The following is a 20,089-nucleotide window of genomic DNA, read 5'->3' on the forward strand; positions in this document are numbered from 1 at the left end:
GCTGATCCCATTTGCCAGAATTTGGCCTATATTCCTCTGAACCTTTCTTATCCTTACATCTGACCAAGTGTATTTTAAATGGTGTTACAGTACTTGTCTCAACTACTTCCTCTGTCAGCTTGGTCAATATACCCACCATCCTCTGAGGGAAAATGTTGCCCCTCAGGTTCCTTTCTTCTCTCAACATAAACCTATGCCTCCTGTTTCTCAATCCCCCTAAGATGGGTAAAATACTTTGTGCGTTCGCCCTATCTATTCCCTCATCAATTCATAGACTTCTATAAGATCATTCCTTCGCCTTTTGCGCTCCAGTGAATAAAGTCCTAGCCTGCCTAGCCTTTCTTTATACAGCTTATTACAGCTGTACAGCATACAGTTCCTTAGACAACCCTGCAGAGTGTTATAATTCTCTAAGATATTCAGTTCGCCAGGCTGTTCAAGGTAAACACTTTTATTTGAAAGATGAAGCAAAGAACCTAAGTAGCTATTGTTTGAATCTTTCAACAACTGCAAAGGCTGATGGAATTGTTGTCTTTGACTTCAGTTTCTTTGGAAGTGCCACATTTTTCTCAGTAGATTTCAGACTACTGATCCTGTACAACACATCAGTTGGAATGTAAATAAACTCTTCAATACTTCTACCCATTGCACTGAAACTCCTTTGCTGGCCTTCCTGTATGAGAAATAACCACATGAAAGAACTGAGTAGTATTTTTGATGGATGGGGTATGCTATCTATAACCATATAACCATATAACAATTACAGCGTGGAAACAGGCCATCTCGACCCTTCTAGTCCATGCCGAACACGTATTCTCCCCTAGTCCCATATACCTGCGCTCAGACCATAACCCTCCATTCCTTTCCCGTCCATATAACTATCCAATTTATTTTTAAATTATAAAAACGAACCTGCCTCCACCACCTTCACTGGAAGCCCATTCCACACAGCCACCACTCTCTGAGTAAAGAAGTTCCCCCTCATGTTACCCCTAAACTTCTGTCCCTTAATTCTCAAGTCATATCCCCTTGTTTGAATCTTCCCTACTCTCAGTGGGAAAAGCTTATCCACGTCAACTCTGTCTATCCCTCTCATCATTTTAAAGACCTCTATCAAGTCCCCCCTTAACCTTCTGCGCTCCAAAGAATAAAGCCCTAACTTGTTCAACCTTTCTCTGTAACTTAGTTGCTGAAACACAGGCAACATTCTAGTAAATCTCCTCTGTACTCTCTCTATTTTGTTGACATCCTTCCTATAATTAGGCGACCAAAATTGTACCCCATACTCCAGAATTGGCCTCACCAATGCCTTGTACAATTTTAACATTACATCCCAACTTCTATACTCAATGCTCTGATTTATAAAGGCCAGCACACCAAAAGCTTTCTTTACCACCCTATCTACATGAGATTCCACTTTCAGGGAACTGTGCACAGTTATTCCCAGATCCCTCTGTTCACCTGCATTCTTCAATTCCCTACCATTTACCATGTACGTCCTATTTTGATTTGTCCTGCCAAGATGTAGCACCTCACACTTATCAGCATTAAACTCCATCTGCCATCTTTCAGTCCACTCTTCCAACTGGCATAAATCTCTCTGTAGACTTTGAAAATCTACTTCATTATCCACAACCCCACCTATCTTAGTATCATCTGCATACTTACTAATCCAATTTACCACACCATCATCCAGATCATTGATGTACATGACAAACAACAGTGGACCCAACACAGATCCCTGTGGCACCCCACTAGTCACTGGCCTCCAACCTGACAAACAACCATCCACCATTACTCTCTGGCATCTCCCATTCAGCCACTGTTGAATCCATCTTGCTACTCCACCATTAATACCCAACCATTGAACCTTCTTAACCAACCTTCCGTGAGGAACCTTGTCAAAGGCCTTACTGAAGTCCATATATACAACATCCACTGCTTTACCCTCATCAATTTCCCGAGTAACCTCTTCAAAAAATTCAAGAAGATTAGTCAAACATGACCTTCCAGGCACAAATCCATGTTGACTGTTCCTAATCAGACCCTGTTTATCCAGATGCTTATATATATTATCTCTAAGCATCCTTTCCATTAATTTGCTCACCACTGACGTCAAACTAACAGGTCTATAATTGCTAGGTTTACTCTTAGACCCCTTTTTAAACAATGGAACAACATGCGCAGTACGCCAATCCTCCGGCACTATTCCCGTTTCTAATGACATTTGAAATATTTCTGTCATAGCCCCTGCTATTTCTACACTAACTTCCCTCAATGTCCTAGGGAATATCCTGTCCGGACCTGGAGACTTATCCACTGTTATATTTCTCAAAAGTGTCAGTACTTCCTCTTCTTTGAATCTCATAGTTTCCATAGCTACTCTACTTGTTTCCCTTACCTCACATAATTCAATATCCTTCTCCTTGGTGAATACCGAAGAAAATAAATTGTTCAATATCTCCCCCATCTCTTTTGGCTCTGCAGATAGCTGTCCACTCTGACTCTCTAATGGACCAATTTTATCCCTCGTTATCCTTTTGCTATTAATATAGCTGTAGAAACCCTTTGGGTTTACTTTCACCTTACTTGCCAAAGCAACCTCATATCTTCTTTTAGCTTTTGTAATTTCTTTCTTAAGATTCTTTTTACATTCTTTATACTCCTCAAGCACCTCATTCACTCCATGCTGCCTATAATTATTGTAGATCTCTCTCTTTTTCCGAACCGTGTCCAATTTCCCTTGAAAACCATGGCTCTTTCCGATTTTTACTATTTCCTTTCAACCGAACAGGGACATAAAGATTCTGTACTCTTAAAATTTCACCTTTAAATGTACTCCATTTCTCTTCCACATCTTTCCCATAAAACAAAATGTCGCAATTTACTCCTTTTAAATCCTTTCGCATCTTCTCAAAGTTAGCCTTTCTCCAATCAAAAATCTCAACCCTAGGTCCAGTTCTGACCCTCTCCATAATTATATTGAAACTAATGGTATTGTGATCACTGGTCCCGAACTGTTCCCCAACGCATACCTCTGCCACCTGACCCGTCTCATTTCCTAACAGGAGGTCCTGCACCGCCCCTTCTCTAGTAGGTACTTCTATGTATTGCTGCAAAAAAACTATCCTGCACACATTTTACAAACTCCAACCCATCCAGCCCATTTACAGAATGTGTTTCCCAGTCTATGTGTGGAAAATTGAAATCTCCCACAATCACTACCTTGTGCTTACTACTAATATCTGCAATCTCCTTACATATTTGCTCTTCCAATTCTCGCTCCCCATTTGGCGGTCTATAATACACCCCTATAAGTGTTGCTACCCCTTTCCCATTTCTCAGTTCCACCCAAATAGCCTCCCTAGACGAGCCCTCTAATCTATCCTGCCAAAGCACTGCTGTAATATCTTCCCTGATAAGCAATGCAACACCTCCACCTCTTCCCCCTCCAATTCTATCACACCTGAAGCAACGAAATCCTGGAATATTTAGTTTCCAATCACAGCCCTCCTGCAACCATGTTTCACTGATCGCCACAACATCATACTTCCAGGTGTCAATCCAGGCTCTAAGTTCATCCACCTTTCTTGCAATGCTCCTAGCATTAAAATATACACATTTAAGAAACCCACCCTCTCTTATTCTCTGTTTACTGTCTTTTTCTTCTCTCTCCCCTACATTTTGGGTCAGAGTGCTACCATTCTGTGCCTCCTGCCTCACACACTGACTGCTAGCTTTCCCAATTTGAGTCGCTCCCCCCAACCATACTAGTTTAAAGTCTCCCCAGTAGCCTTTGCAAATCTCCCCGCCAGGATATTGGTCCCCCTCGAGTTCAAGTGCAACCCGTCCTTTCTGTACAGGTCGCACCTTCCCCAAAAGAGGTCCCAATGATCCAGAAACTTGAATCCATACCCACTGCACCAGTCCCTCATCCACTCATTTATCCTCCACCTCGCTCCATTCCTACTCTCACTGTCGCGTGGCACAGGCAGTAATCCTGAGATAGTTACCTTTGCAGTCCTTCTCCTTAACTCTCTACCTAACTCCCTAAATTCTTCTTTCAGGACCTCTTCTCTTTTTTTACCTATGTCGTTGGTACCTATATGTACCACAACCTCAAGCTCCTCTCCCTCCCATTTCAGGATTTCTACTATGGTTCTTCAAGTCATTGGTGGATCGCCTCTGTTTAGACTCTGTATTTCACCTGGCAGACTGCAATCCATGTAGAATGCCAATGTTTGAGCTACTGGTTGGAATTCATGATGTTTCATTGTTCATTTTCAAGTGGACTGGGTTATTTTGTAGAAACTTCTGGGTGAAAAGAGAATGGACAGGAAAACTTGCCTTCCCTCCCTGGGTGAGGACCATGATGTTACGTTCTACTTCTTTGCTCTTGCCAGTCTCATGAACATTAAGCTTTTATCTATCAAAAAAAGGAGAGCAAGGTTATTGGAAAGATAAGTAGAAAATTGTTAGGCTTGTTAGGCTCCAGCTGAAAAGAGAGTGAGGATAGCAACAGGAATAAAGAGCTAAGGAATAATGGGAGTTGAGGGCACAGAATCAGGAAGAGGTGATGGATATGTCATTGTTAGGATGCAATAATACACCAGTGTTTGTGTGGTGGCAAAAAGATTAAAGAGGTGAGATTTTTTAATTGGAAGTCAAAAGAGTGGATGCTGCATTCCCTTATGATTTTATACTGAAAGTTATGATGGAGAGGGGGAACTGGTTGAAAGTGGTGTTGTGATGTGATATAGAGGTGAAGAGTAACACTGCCATAATTAGTTTTGCCCCTATTGATAAGCGATTGAATCGCTCCATGACCGAAGACAGCAACTTGGAGTGAAGCTGCTAGCAGCAACCATGTGTGCACATTTTTATAGTGCCCCTGTGGATTCTCTTTCATCATCTCCATACACCACATGCAGAGAGACCTCAAAAACTCTGGCTGGAAGCTTTGCCATTGAACCCTCATTTTTGTAAGGATATTAAAGGTTTCTGAATCCAAGAAATGTAACTAAAAATGTGGATTCCCACTTTAGAATCCAAAGGGCTGCTTGTTAGAAATTATATAATGGAATGAACAGGCTGCACTTTTTGCAGGCAACAAACAGGCTTTCCCATTACGCTTTTTAAAATGAAGTGTGAAAATCAAAAATAACTGCCGATCCACGCTTGCACACATTCACTGTTGATTTCTATCTTTAGTTTTGAAGAGCAACTAAAACTATAGAATATGTTGGAAGATGCCAAGCTTTTAACGAAATTTAACAAAAATAAAATTCAATTCAATTCAATTAAACAGTACAATGATCTGACTAGAAAATTCTCACCAAGACATATGAGAGGCGTCAATGCCAGTAAGGTGTTTGAAATAAATAAAAGGACTCAAAATGTCTGGAGAACATGGACTGGGAATATTTCAGGCTGGGATCCTTCTTCTTACTGATTGCAGAAGCGGGGAGAAAGCTGGAAGAGAGGTGGGGAGCCCTACTACAATCAGCCTGAACAAGGGTCCTGAGCCAGAACATTGCTTATTTATGTTCTGCAGAGGCTGCCTGACCCGCTGAGTTATTCCAGCTCTCGCTCTTTCTTGGTAAACCAGCATCTGCAGTTCTTTTTGTCTAAATAAAAAGGACTGATCCTTGCATCAACGAACTGAGTCAAAAAGAAAAAACTAAAAACTTTAAGATGTTCATTCAGAAAAAGAGGCAACAAGTGGGGCGGTCTCAGGCAGTATGGAAGAGAATAACTGTAAAGAGCTCAAACTCACACGGGTTGAAACACAAGCATCTTTATTGTTCAGGTCATCAACAACACAGCAGGTCATCACACGTTGACACTGCTACTCTGACTGGTAGACAGTGCGCAGGATCTTACACTCTGAATGTTATAATTAGGCGGGGTTATAATTACTAAGCATTCTAATTGGCTAACATGCTATAGCCAATGCTACATCTCTTCTTCTATAAATGAAAAGTAGATAAAGCGTTATCACTACGATGAGTAAATAAATTGTTAAATGCAAATTGCCACATCTAAGAATAATGAGGTTAAACGTAGTCACCGTATCTAACAGGCGGCTTACTAACCCGCCCGGTCCGCGTATGGTAGGGAGCTGCCTCATCAACCTTTTCTTCCGAAAAGTTAAGGGCACGTTTGGGTGAGACAATAGGGCTCTGGGGAGACACCCTAGGGGAGGACCGTCGCGGGGTACCGATGAACCGGGTACAAAGGGGGGAGGGGGCATAGACTGACGCGGGGAGTGGTGGGGGGTGGCAGCTGCAGACACTGCAACGACTGGAACAGCAATTACTTTAAAGTTCAGTGGAGAGGCGTCAGGACCCTGGAGTGCCGGACGTTGTTCCTTCACTGGAAGGATGTGTTGACGGTTGCGTCTGTAGATGGTGCTGCCGACATCAACAAGGTGGAGCATGGCTCCTTCGCGGGGCCATGGATGAACCCCAGTTTTGTATGTCCTTTGTTTGTCTGTAAACGAACCACTTGGTCTTGGATTAGTAGCTTCAGTGGTTTGCTGGTCTTGTCGTAGGCACGTTTCTGTGCGTCTCGATTGGATTGTACGCGCGTTTGAATTACAGCGGGGCAGAGAACTTTAGGCTTTAAGTGATCCTGAGTCACGGGCAGTGCAGGTCTTGTTCGCCGGGACATCAGTCGTTGGGCTGGAGAGCCAAAAACACCGTCTCTGGCAATATTTCTCAGGTTCAACAGGTCTAGGTAGACATCAGATTTTGCCAGGAAGGAACGTTCCATCAGTTGTTCAGCGCTGCGAACAGCGCGTTCGACAAGTCCGTTGGACTGTGGGTACTCTGGGCTGCTGGTGACATGTTTAAAGTTCCAGCGCTTGGCAAAGTCTTTGAACTTTTGGCTGGAGAATTGTGTCCAGTTGTCAGTCTGAAGGCGGCTGGAATGCCATGTACGGAGAAATGCTGACGGAGTTTCTGGATCAATGTAGAAAATCAATTTCGAACCAACTCGAGTACGAGTCCACCAACATGAGATAGTGTTTCCCGTGCCAGTCGAAGATATCGGCGGCCACAGACGACCATGGTAGGGAGGGAGCAGGTTGGGACAGCAGCGGTTGTTTTTGCTGGTGTGGCGCTTGCCTGTTACAGATCGTGCATGACAGTTTTTTCCCGAATGTACTTGGTCGTTCCGGGCCAGTAAATCATTTCTTTGGTGCATTGTAGGGTGGCCTCAACGCCTGGGTGGCCACCGTGGATCTCCTCGTAGTACTCCTTCCGCAGAGAGGGGGGGGATGACCATCTTGTGACCCTTTATGATCACTCCGTCCTGTAACACAAGTTCATCACGTATCATAAAGTAGGGTCTTAGTTCAGCGGGAGTGTTGGATTGTTTGTTTGGCCAGCCGCCTTTAATGATTGAAGTTAGCAGATGGGAGGTTTTATCCATGGCAGTGTGTTCGGCGGCGCAGGCATATGATTCGAACTGCCTGTACATGCCTCCGTAATACGGAGCATATTTCGTGCCACCATCTGATTCACCAGATGTTCCAATTGAGACAAACTGCCAATCACATCTGCCATAGATGTGGGGACAGAATCCCCTTGACCCAAACTGTCCAACAGAACTTGTCCCACAGACTTGGCTTTGGCTTTGCCCCAACTCGGGGTTGCCAAGCTGCTCCCTCTAGGAGCCGAATCGGGACTAGCTGTGCAGATCGGCGCTCTGTCGGTATAAATCATTATTTATTATTCTTACCAGACAGGTTGCACCTGCTAGTGACTCCGAGTCCTTGCTCCCTTCTGGAGCCTCAACGGAGTATTTCAGGGAGGAAATAGAGCGCAACCCTGTACCAGGTGTCGCTTCCTCAGGCCTCTGGCCCCCTTATGACTCAGATGAGCCGGCATTATAATCGGAGTCACCTCTTCCCGATAGTCCGCTAGACAGAGTGGGAAAAAATACTGCAACCCTGCCAGTGTTGTCACAGGCAAATTACTGGAGCCGCCTGTAATGCCTCCGGTATACGGAACATAGTTTGTTCATATGGATCAAAGATTCGACTGCTTTGTCGATATCCACATGGTCGGGGTCCCTTATGAAAGATCTCCAACAGTCCCTCTACTGAGCGTAAATTATCATGACGCAACCCTGCACCAGGTATTGCTCCACAGGTGTCTAATAGACACAGCTGAAAAAAGGCTTCCAAATCCAGGAGCTCCTTTCTGGAGCCTCAATGGAGTTCTTAGGGGAGGAAATAGAATGCAACCCTGAACCAGGCGTTACCCCCTCAGGATTTGGCTGACTCCCTTTCGGAGCATTATTCTGAACAGCCGCCTGCTCCAGTGGAGCCCCATTCTGTGTCGTAATGGCAAGTCAAAATTTACTACACCATATGGTGTATGATAATAAATGTCCTATCTGCTGCGATAGTCACAAACGTGACCAAACAGCAACCGCTATAAAAAACTGCCAGCTCTATTTATAACTGCCCTACAAATACAGCACACACTATATGCTGGTCTACAGCGTATGCTGCCTCAGCCAGCAGTATCTATGTTTAAAAATTGGTAGGCGCTATGGCAGCTGAGCTTACCTAGCGTTCGCTGCCCTGGCCGCGACTAATTTTCAAAAACAACGGCTGCTGTTATCTTTAGCAGCGATCGTTAACCTAGCCGCGGCTATATTTAAACTACACCTGCTGCTAATCTTAGCAGCGATCTCGCCTAGCCGCGCCGGCAGTCCCAACTCTTAATGGAGCTTCCACGGTGGCCCCAAATCCGGCCTCCCGCTCCCGTTCGGAGCTCCAACGGCAGCAGCCGCAATATTGAATCTAGCTCCTTATGGAGCCTCCACAGCGGCCCAAATCCGGCCACCTCCATCAGCTACTCCAGGCCCGCTGTCCGCAGCGGCCCGCTGAAAATAAAATTAACTTACTGCCAGAGCAGTTTCGAACTGCTCCGACTCGCAAGCCATGCGTCGATGTATTAACGCGCATGCGGCTGGCGGGCTCCTCACGTAGTCATTCACGTGACTTCGAAATAAAATAAATGCACCAGGACTAAGATGATAATCCAGTAGATCTTGTAAAAAAAAAGAATCATCTCCTCACCTGCGGATGAAGAGCCCACTTGACATATATTAACAATTGGCAATGGAGTTGGGTAACTGCATGCAGACTGGAATTATAATTCAGCAGGGAGCTGATTTCTTTGGAAGAGGAAGAAGTGATGAGAGGAAATAATGTAGTAAAAGGGGCAAATCAGGGACAAAATAAACGTTGCTGGATTGCAATTTTTCTTTATTTAGATTTTGGTATTTATTTGATCATCAATGAGATTCTGCTGAATATATAGAGTTATCACAATTAAAACAATATTTTTAAACATGTTTATAAATAACGATCATATTTTAAGCTATTTTGCAGGTTTTGGGAGAGATGGGTAGGAAAATCAATGACATAGCTTCTTTTTTATAATACAGCATACTTGGACACGTGAATGCACTTCTTTACTCAATCTGTATTGATTTTTGCATGTCACCAGAATCAAGCATGTGCACCAATAAGAACTGTTTGAAGTTATCTGTCACTTCCCATGCCTCTCCATATGAAGAAATAACAAATCATGGTTTTGTCTTGTTAGAGTAATGGAGACACAGAGTTATACAGCACCAAAACTGGCCCTTCAGCCCAACTTATCATACTGACTAAGGCATGTACCTGAGCTTGTCCCGTTTGCACGCATTTGGTCCATACTCCTAGCATTTCCTATCTGTTCAATGATCTTGAAGTAAAAAAATATTTTTAAAATAAATTAAATGCTAAAAAAAATATCTTGAAGATGTAATAGTAATTGTACCTATCTCTACTGCTTCCTCTGACAGCTTGTAGCACATGCCCACCACTCTCCGTGTAAAGAAAGTTACTTCTCAGGTTCTATTTACATCTTACCCCTACAACCTTAAATGAGGCTCCAGAGATGTATCCATCTTAATATGTCTATGCTATGATTCTGTAACTGTCCCATGGCACTGCTGGGAGGATGTGAGAAAATAATTTTGTTCTGGTTTAAGATCTATTCAGTGGAAATGAATGTATTTAGTTTGGGCAATTGTAATAAATTTAAAATATCTAGTGCTTTGTGACAATCATCGATTACATCTAGTTTATGAGCTATTATACTTGCAGCTGTATAATTTTAAATTAATGTTGTTGAGTGTGAAATATTCCTTTGATAACTTTAACTATTTATTTTTTAGGAAACGTACTCCTTTTATTGCTGTGATATCATGGGCCTATGTTATTGATTTCCTCTCACTCCTGGACTATTGTTACTCTGAAATGTACGCTCACATTTTGAGATTCTCAACTTTTTGCTTCAAATAGATCTCACTTCTTAAAGAAGCTGCCAATTTTGTGAAATTGTTCCCTCTTGTGGGTGAATCTGTAATAGAATACTGATCAGCATTTTTAAGATGCTTATGAAGACTATCAGTGTGTCAGTGAGACTGTCGGGTTTTATGATTAATGATGTTTAGTTTTACTATTGGTGTAGAATTTTCTTTGAGAGAGAACTCTCTTCACATATAATCATGGTATGACTAATTTGTTGTTGAGAAATAATTAAAAAAATTATCTTTGCATGTTGCATTAATTATGCAAATAATTCAAATTAAAAAGCAACATTATGTATTGAATATTAGCCATTTTCTCAGCAACCCATTTATTATACGTCAAAATATAGCAACAAAGTAAATAAGCAATTTATACCTAACAACCATGTAAGCTTGCTCCAGATTCCAGCATCTGCATTCTAGTGTGACTCGAAATTAATCATTCTTTCCAAGATTTGGGTGGGCACCTTGTTTCCATAAAAGATACTTACCAAATGGAAAACTATATAATGGGCAGGATAGTTTCCTTAATTGTTATTGCATGGGCAAATTAATATATCCCCTTTTCAATCTATAATTTTTTGTGTCTATAACTTGTATATTTCTAATAATGCATGCATTATAATTGTCTTGCTATGCATATAAATGATTAGTCCTGCAATGATTCAATTCACATGCAGTACTTGCCAGGGTGGATAGTGATTAACATCATAAGCCTGAAAAGAGTTTGACAGAACAATGACTTGTACATTGTAGAGTTATCTCATTCAGTCAAAGGATTCCCTGTGTTTGCTGTTATTCGGCGGTAAAGCATCATAGTCTTCATAATGAACATGACATTTTAGCTCTGTAAACAATAGAAGCTTTGTTGGTCGGTCCGCTTACAGTGTGCTGTTGTTCGGTTGGCATTTCGCTAATTGCGTTTCCAAATTAAATAACTGAGATTTCTCTCTCCTCTGATACTCAGCCGTCCGGGTGCTGCCTCTGTCCACATTGCCCCTGGTGGCACTGTGTACAGCAAATGAAACAATTCTGCTAAATGCATGTTACCGAAGAGAATGGCAGTGAGACGATAAAGTGATTATTCTACGTTTCCACCTCCTTATACCCGATTTGGAACCGGATTGATAATTCTCACAGCCTGTTTGGGGAGTGGGGGTGGCAGTGGGGTGGCGGGAACGGCTGCTGCAGCTTGATATTAAGCCAGGAAGGGAAAAGAAAGGTATCAAAGGGAAAGTATGCAGAGAATAAGCATGCACATTCAGCCGGAGAAATGAAAGAGGAGGATGTCTAGATACGAGGAAACTAAGAGACTTGTGGGGAATAATAATAATAAAAATAACTGGAAGAGTTGTTAATGTAGTTTGCAGCCAGTTTTTGTGAAACGTGCTGCTGATTGGAAGTTGTCATCTGTGGGAATGTAACAGTTTCCCCCCTCTTGTTCCTGTGTACCTTGCGTGGCAGTTACTGGGTTAGCGATCCATTTGTGGCTGTCATACCTGGGTTTGCAGGGCAGTCTGCAGTCTGCAGTGGCATCGGAGGCTGGTGGCAGTGCGTGGAAGGGTCCTCGTTATCACGGACGGTTCTCGCCAAGCTATTTTGTCCGCTGGACTGTTGGAGCACTGGCAGTATCTGCTGCATCTGCCAGGCACCGTGGACTCCCCCCACCCCCACCCCACCACCACTGTGTTTTACCCGAGACAGCGGATCAGCATTTTCACATGGTCTGCGCTTTGGGAAATGCATGGATTTTCAGCCTCGTTATTTAATTGCCGGAGCCGATGGATTGGCTAACTGTGTCATGTCTCTGCCTGCCGATGGTGAAGTGAAACAGTGCCTAGGTGCTGCTTGACAGGGCTCCTGTCCTCCCTATCCTGTGCGGCTGTTGATTTCCCTCCGCTTATGTCAACTCTCAGTGCATATGGGAGACTTATTACCGTATGGCGTGCTATTACCTTGTGATCAGCTCAACGCATCTCAGCAATGGGCATTTTAGAAGCATTAAAGGAGTTTTTAGAGGTCCCCTGTGCAAGAATGGGAGTGAAACACTGGTAAATTCCGTGCTTCTTTTCTTTCCATTTAATTACATGTAATAAACTTTTTTACATCGTTACTGTTGTATCCATTGTGGAAATATGCGGCCACCGATATTAATTTTTAGCGAACAAATTGGTGCTGATTTTTTTTTTTTGACGATTCATTTTGTTTTCGATATTGCCTTAATGTTTGAAGGGATGTCTAATAATTGTGACTTTGTAAAATATCTCTACCATATAATATGTATGGGATTTCCGAATTCGGAAACTCGTGAAACAGTTAGTTAATTAGATTGCTGGCGGGCTGCCTATCTATATATAGGACTGGATCGCGGCTGATTCTTAAAGTTACTTTCGCCGAACAATTATTTCAAGCATTGTTTTCTTTTACTACGTTTCATGTTATGAAGAAAATTATCCTTGTAAACTACACCCTGCTTTGCAGGTGCTCCGTTGCCTTGAGTTTGAGTTTGAGTAAAATATCAATTTTATCATGCGATTGTCATGATAGCAGTTCCGAATATAATTGAAAAGGCTACTGCAGCCATCAGCAAGAAAGATGAGAGATCTTGCGTTTTGACCCAACTCTCGATTCCCTCGCATTCATTTTGCTAATGATAACACACCTGCGATGCAAATGTCAGAAGTTGCGAGAGCACGCTGATCAGGCGAGTTCACATTGTAACAATTCTGGAAAGGCGTTTGCCCAATACTGATTGAAATTTACTCCTTCAGGTATTTTCTGTGCATGTGAGAGACATCGCAATTTATGTTTGTCCTGACTTTTTTAACACATGGTTTCAGTGTAACGTAATTCTGAATGGCGACGGTAGGTGCGAAGCAACAAAGAATGTATTTGAGAACATGAGAACAAATCTAACCCCCTATTGAATTAAGAAGGTAGCTAACTAAGATAAATGACAAATGACATATGACAAATGATACATTAATGCAAGTGTTTCTCATTGCCAAATTGTATTGTATTGCATCAGTGGGACCTTCTGCAACAGGAGATGGAATCCCATTTAGAGAGAAATGCTAGATTATGCACAACACACTTTGTATTTGTTAAATGTCTGTAATTCTGGGTTTTTTGCAATGCTTTATAATCCACTCAAGTATTTCTACAGAACCTGTGTGTGTTAAATTTTGGATTGTTTTGAGCCATTAACATATTTGGTTTCTGTAGATCTTGAGACCTCAAACGGTTTCTTGATACAGATGTGTAGAATTCAGCATTTATTCACTGTTGTGTATTATTACAAAGATTATCCTGCAGGTGAATTGGGCTACAAAACTTTCCCAATTCTATTTTCTTCCAAAGCTCTTCAATGTTCTTAATGTTTCCTTTTAAAGTGTGCAAATTTGCTTCAGAAGCTTAAAAAATGTTCACATTGTCTGAATAATTGAAAACCGTGGAGTAGATTTGGTATCATAAAAAAAGATTGACTACATTTATTTGCTGTATTTTTCAATCACAGTAAAATTTAAACTGCTTTTCATTTGATAAATTATCGTCAGAGATAAAAATATAATTTGAATATTTTCTCCAGGTTTTAGGGGTGAATCTTGTTGACTAATTTTGTCTGGGATTGCTGCACACATGTTGTTAAACATGAGACATAGTGGAAGATACAGGTTCTAGACCCTCAACCAGTTTTGCAGAAATACTAGTAAATCTCTTCTGGGATTCTGCGCCAGTCCAAGCTCCATTGATTTTAGCGAGAATTGTCGGGCTCCAGATTAGAATGCAAAAGGGAAGATAGCATTCCATCATTTAAAAAAAAAGATGTTGCATTGTTTTACTGCATTCAGATGGTTAAGTGTTTTTATTTTTATTTAATTACTTATATTTTAATCGTTTTCAAATGTCTCTGAAATAAAAACAGAAAATACCGATCATTGGGCATCAGCATGTGGAGAGAGAAGCACAGTTAATGAGGGAGATCATCTGTCATTACATTAGTGCTATTGTCGGAATGAACTGGATAGCCACTTGTTTCCAGTGTTGAGTTTGGTCCAAGTCGCAGTCTGTTGCTTTGGAGGATGCAATGTGTTTGCACAATCTTCCCCAAGTATCAGTCCAGGGAAGCATCCTCTGCCCTTTCTCTCCACAGATGCTGGCTGACCCTCTGTGTTCCACCAACACTTTGTGTTTTGATCAATATTCCAGCACCTCATGTCTTTCCCAAGCTTCCCTGCTTTCAGACCAGGAAGTCTATGCACTGATCCTGCTCCAGGCCAAACGGTCCAAATGTATCTGGAACTGTTCATATTAATGCTTGAGATAGGAGAGAGCTAACTAGTTATTATTATTAATTTAAGTTAGTTTTAATGAATTTATTTTTACATTGTGGAAAAATTTGTTACGCATTTAAAAACATATTTTAAAATTTCTTTATGATTCATATGATTTCTTTAACTCTCACAATTTTACTGTATGTTTGTTGATGTTAAAGGTTTTCACAAACATTTAGCAGCCCCTGTATCTTTAAGGGACTGCTCCAGCTGCCAAAGCTGTGAGTCCAGCCAGCTCTTTGCACTGAGACACACTTGTGCTATGGGGCTGTCTCAGTGCAAAGAGCTGGCTGGACAGCCCCATGCTATGCTGACTCAGCTGAAGTACTTAAGGGCTCTCACTTAACTTTTTTTCTCTGTTTCCAGCCGGGCAACCTAGGCAGCTTTTTAGGTTGCCAAATGACAGTTTAGGTGGTCATTTAAGACGGCTTGCATGACGCGTGCGATAATGTACTTGGACGAAATGCGTAGTTACCAGTCGCAATTATGCTCAATGAAGCACTCACATATTATTTCTGCTTCAAATAAAGTCACAAACTAAACATATTCACCAATCAAGACATGATATATACCACAATGACATGCAGCAAAATTATAATACAGTATCTCAACTCTTTTTACATGTTGCAATGAATGCAATTGCTATTATTTCTTTTCACTTCCAAACAAAAATGTGGTTGGATTATTCAGCGTATGATCAACCTTGGTGAGACCAAGCGCAGGCTTGGCGATCGCATCGCACAACACCTCCACTTAGTTCACAATAACCAACCTGATCTCCCGGTGGCACAGTACTTCAACTCCCCCTCCCATTCCGAATCCGACCTTTCTGTCCTGGGCCTCCTCCATGGCCAGAGTGAGGCCCACTGCAAATTGGAGGAACAGCACCTCATATTTTGCTTGGGTAGTTTACACCCCAACGATATGAGCATTGGCTTCTCCAATTTCAGGTAGTCCATGCTTTCTCCTCCACTTCACAGCTCTCCGTCAGCCCACTGTCTTCCCCTCTTCCTTTCTACTTCCCGCCCCCCCACCCTCACATCAGTCTGAAGAAGGGCCTCAACCCAAAATGTAGCCTATTTCCTTCGCTACATAGATGCTGCCTCACCCGCTGAGTTTCTCTACTCATTCACACAAGTTCTGTTATCCCATTTTCCTCGCCCACTCCCTACACATTAGGGGCAATTGTACAGAGACAAGTTAACCTACAAAACCAATGCGTCTCTGGGATGTAGGAGGAATCCCACATGCTTGCAGGGAGAATGTGCAAATTCAACACAGATAGTGCCCGAGGACAGGATCGAACGCAGATCTCTGGCGTGTGATGCAGCAAGCCCACCAGCTGTGCCACTATATTTTGTTTTCCAACACACAAACAATTATACATTGATAACTTTGGTTACTAAAAAAAAAGAAACTATTCATTTTCAGTCTTAAATCTCTAAGTGACGCTATGTCCCCCTTTACAGCTACCGTGTGTTTTAATTCAGTTCAAGACTATGGGGCAGTACATTGGCTATAAAGTTGCTGCCTAAAAATGCCAGAGACCCTGAATTGATCCTGAATATGGGTGCTGTCTGTATGGAGTTTGCTCCTTTTCCCTTTGATCGCATCATTCGCATCGGTTTTCTCCAGGTGCTCTTCCTTCCACATTCCAAAGGTGTGCAGAAATCTTTTTCAGACCCAACACAAAACGTAATATTTTCCTTTTGTCCGGAGATTCTGTTGAGTTACTCCAGCTTTTTGTGTCTCTCTTCAGTTTAAACCAGCATCTGCAGTTCCTTCCTACACACACAAAACTATACGATAGAACTTTAATAATCCCAGGAGGGAAATTGTGTGTGTGTGTGTGGGGGGATATATTATATATACACACACACATATATATATATTTATATATTCATATATAAATATACACCGTTTTGTTTTCTCGTTTATAACATTGTTTACAGAGTACTATGTTTATATATTCTGTTGTGCTGCTGCAAGTAAGGATTTCATTGTTCTAATTGGGACGTGAGAGAATAAAACACTCTTGACTCTTGACTTACGTCGCTAATGTGTGTGATAGAACTAGTGTACGGGTGATCGGCAGTCGGCGTGGACTCGGTGGGCCGAAGGGCCTGTTTCAATGCTGTATCTTTAAATTAAACTAAAAATACTAAAACAAGAGGAAATCTAAAGAAGGGTCTCTACCCAAAACGTCACCCAATTTCTTCTATCCAGAGATGCTGGCTGCTCCATGGAGTTCCCCCGCACAATTAAAGCATGGAATTGTCTTCACCCTACCATAGTTACCCAACCAGATGCAACTAAATTTAAGGTAGCTATTTTTTCCCCAAGAACCCTTTTTTGTTTAAGTCCAAATCAAGAGTCAAGAGAGTTTTATTGTCATGTGTCCCAGATAGGACAATGAAACTCTTGCTTGCTGCAGCACAACAGAATATGTAAACATAATACAGAACAGGAGATAAAAGTTCAATGTGTCTATATACCATAGACCATATGCACAATAAATAAACAGATCAAGTGCAATAGGCTGTTATTTTTCAGAGTTTGTTGGTGGAGGATCCACTCCAATTTAAATTCCCTTTAGAATATTTTTGGAGGACCAGGAAACCAAGAAGCAAGAGTTACTCCAGGGAGTTAATCCAGCTCCAGGGAGTGATTCTGCGTTGGTTTTGAGTGGTCGCGGCGAGGCGGGGACCAGGCAGCAAAAGCGACCAGATCTCCCACAATGCAAAGGGAGAGAGAACGTGCCCGGTGCCGACCAGTTGCCGTGGCAGTGCGCATGTGCAGGGCGGCACATGCGCACAACCACAGCTGATGATGTGCTGTGATGACGTGATTGTGCGCATGGGTAAGGCGGCCGGCCATGCCGGTGGATGAGAAGCGGCCGGAGAGCGGAGACCCGGCGACCCGAACACGGATACTGATGGCGGGCGGAGACGGAGAGTGACAGATAGAGAGATAAAGAGGGGGGCCCACTCAGTTGAATGATAGGTGTCCCGGGTGCTTGCCAAGCCAGGCAAAATGGCATGGCTTTTAGGTTGCCCGGCGGGACTTTAGGTCGCCATTGGCACCTGGGTAACCGTTAATTACGAGCCCTGCTGATGGAAAGTTGCACCAGAGGCTGATGGCAAATATCTTCTTGGTGCCCCATCATTTAGCACGTTTTTTTTTTGTCAGAATCAGAAATTATTAGCTTTGCTAAAAACAACTTTTTTTCTCTGTGATGGCTAAATATATGTTGCATTTTCATTTTTATCGTTGAGCTAATCACCTGGCATGGATGTTAATTGCTTAAAAATTCTAGCTGTCTATTTTTTTATTACACACCTGGTGTGATTATTGATTATTGACTAAGGTTTAGCCTTAGTAATAAGATGCATTAATTCAGTACCCAAATATGCCCTTAAGTTGTCGTTCCTTAGAGCAGCAACTAACTACGTGGAAAAGCTTTTCCCACTGAGAGTAGGGAAGATTCAAACAAGGGGATATGACTTGAGAATTAAGGGACTGAAGTTTAGGGGTAACATGAGGGGGAACTTCTTTACTCAGAGAGTGGTAGCTGTGTGGAATGAGCTTCCAGTGAAGGTGGTGGAGGCAGGTTCGTTTTTATCATTTAAAAATAAATTGGATAGTTATATGGATGGGAAAGGAATGGAGGGTTATGGTCTGAGCGCAGGTATATGGGACTAGGGGAGATTATGTGTTCGGCACGGACTAGAGGGGTCGAGATGGCCTGTTTCCGTGCTGTAATTGTTATATGGTTATATTATATGGTTATACAATATATTGCAAGGAATTAAATGGGGGATGGAGGGTGAGGAGCACAGGGTGATGACAAGTTTGTTCATGATATTAGATGTGCAACGTGGTCAGAATAAATAAAATGTGGTTTCATGGTTCAGACATCTTCTTGGATATAAAAGTAACAATTCACCTGTGGAACCTGTCGTGAGTTGGAATTTGTTGCAGTGGTTGCAGTAAGCCTAATGCAAATACACCTTGCACGTATGTGTATAGAAGGCAGAATCTATTTTTTCTCAAATTTCTAGTTTTCTTTATTGTATATCACCTGGAGAGGTGGGAGTACGGTAACATTTTCTTTATATAGTTTCCATTCATGCTTTCGCTTTCCATTGTAATTTCTCTAACCCTTACAATACCTCATGCTGCCTCGGCAAGGCCGACAGCTTAATCAAGGAGGAGTCGCACACTGGCCTCTCCCGCTTCTCCCCTCTCCCATCAGGCAAAAAGTATAGAAGTGTGAAAACACACACCACCAGAAGCAGGGACAGTTTCTTCCCAGCTGTTATCAGGTGACTGAATCATCCTACCTGAATTGCCTTTCTGGCGAGACCTATGTCCAGTGTATTATCAAGCATCCGTGACATGAGGTAAACTTCCATTTTAACTTGGTAAATGTTTCACATATAAATCAGAAAGTCCTACTATTGTTCCCTGGACAAAGGTGATTGACTAATCTCAAGTTGCAGCGAGGCCAAGGCTCAACTTTAGTGATAGCCTGTGGATAAAAACTAACCTGCTGACACTTGCTACGTAATAGTCTACATGGATGTTTTCATTCGGTGGCATATTGAGCTGACATAATAGAACTGTACTGGAAAGAATTTGGACAGAAATCTTGCTCGAAGGTTTATTCTAGTTTCCTTTAATACTGAAAAGCATACTGATCCCCATCCTGGAAAATTCTTGCAGTTTTCATTCTGATACTGGAGAGCTATCAAGACAGGATTTATCATCAGTTCTTTTCATTCAGTTAATAATACATACTGCTGATTTTATCCCTACACTCTCCACAGGAGATCTTTCCACTTGAAAAGCCATTTATTTGAGGGGAAACTTTCTCTTGTACTTTTGTGTGGGTGTAGTTTTAAAGCTTGAAAACATGACATTTTTTTCAGTAACCTATTTTCAGAGTTTGCACCATCTCTTATTGAGACAGATCACCAGATTCTTGTTTCTTGATTAATGTTGCCACAGAACCTGTATCTTGCTTATATGTTGTACATGAGTATCACACATGGTTTTATATCCTAATTTTGAAATCTTTCTTCATCCAGTACCACTTCAGTTAAACATGGTTTTAAATAGACTGTCCAAAACTTGAAACTGATCTGTCAGAATAATTGCTTGCATAAGTTTAACATATTCTTACATAAACTTTTGACCACTCGCACTGGAATAGGATGATGTCACTATTAAAGTAGTGAGCAAAGGATTTGCTGTAATTTCATATTAATTTCATATTAATTTCATATTAATGTTCAATGGAAGTCTTGCATTTACATAATGCTTCGTGTGACTTAACAGTTGAAACGGTAAGTGAGTTTTAAGGCTGAAGAAATCCT

General features: G+C 41.9%; 1 protein-coding gene across 1 annotated transcript in view; it reads left to right on the forward strand.

Annotated features, from left to right (window-relative positions):
- Positions 1-11,775: 11,775 nt before the first annotated feature.
- znf804b (zinc finger protein 804B) overlaps positions 11,776-20,089 on the forward strand; it is a 477,554-nt gene continuing 469,240 nt past the window's right edge. Inside the window, exon 1 of the mRNA XM_033012714.1 lies at positions 11,776-12,428. Coding sequence (XP_032868605.1) covers positions 12,318-12,428 — 111 coding nt within the window. The 5' untranslated portion in view covers positions 11,776-12,317. The remainder of the gene's footprint in view (positions 12,429-20,089) is intronic.

This window comes from Amblyraja radiata, chromosome 2, assembly GCF_010909765.2.
Source record: "Amblyraja radiata isolate CabotCenter1 chromosome 2, sAmbRad1.1.pri, whole genome shotgun sequence".
NCBI classification, from domain to species: Eukaryota; Metazoa; Chordata; class Chondrichthyes; order Rajiformes; family Rajidae; genus Amblyraja; species Amblyraja radiata.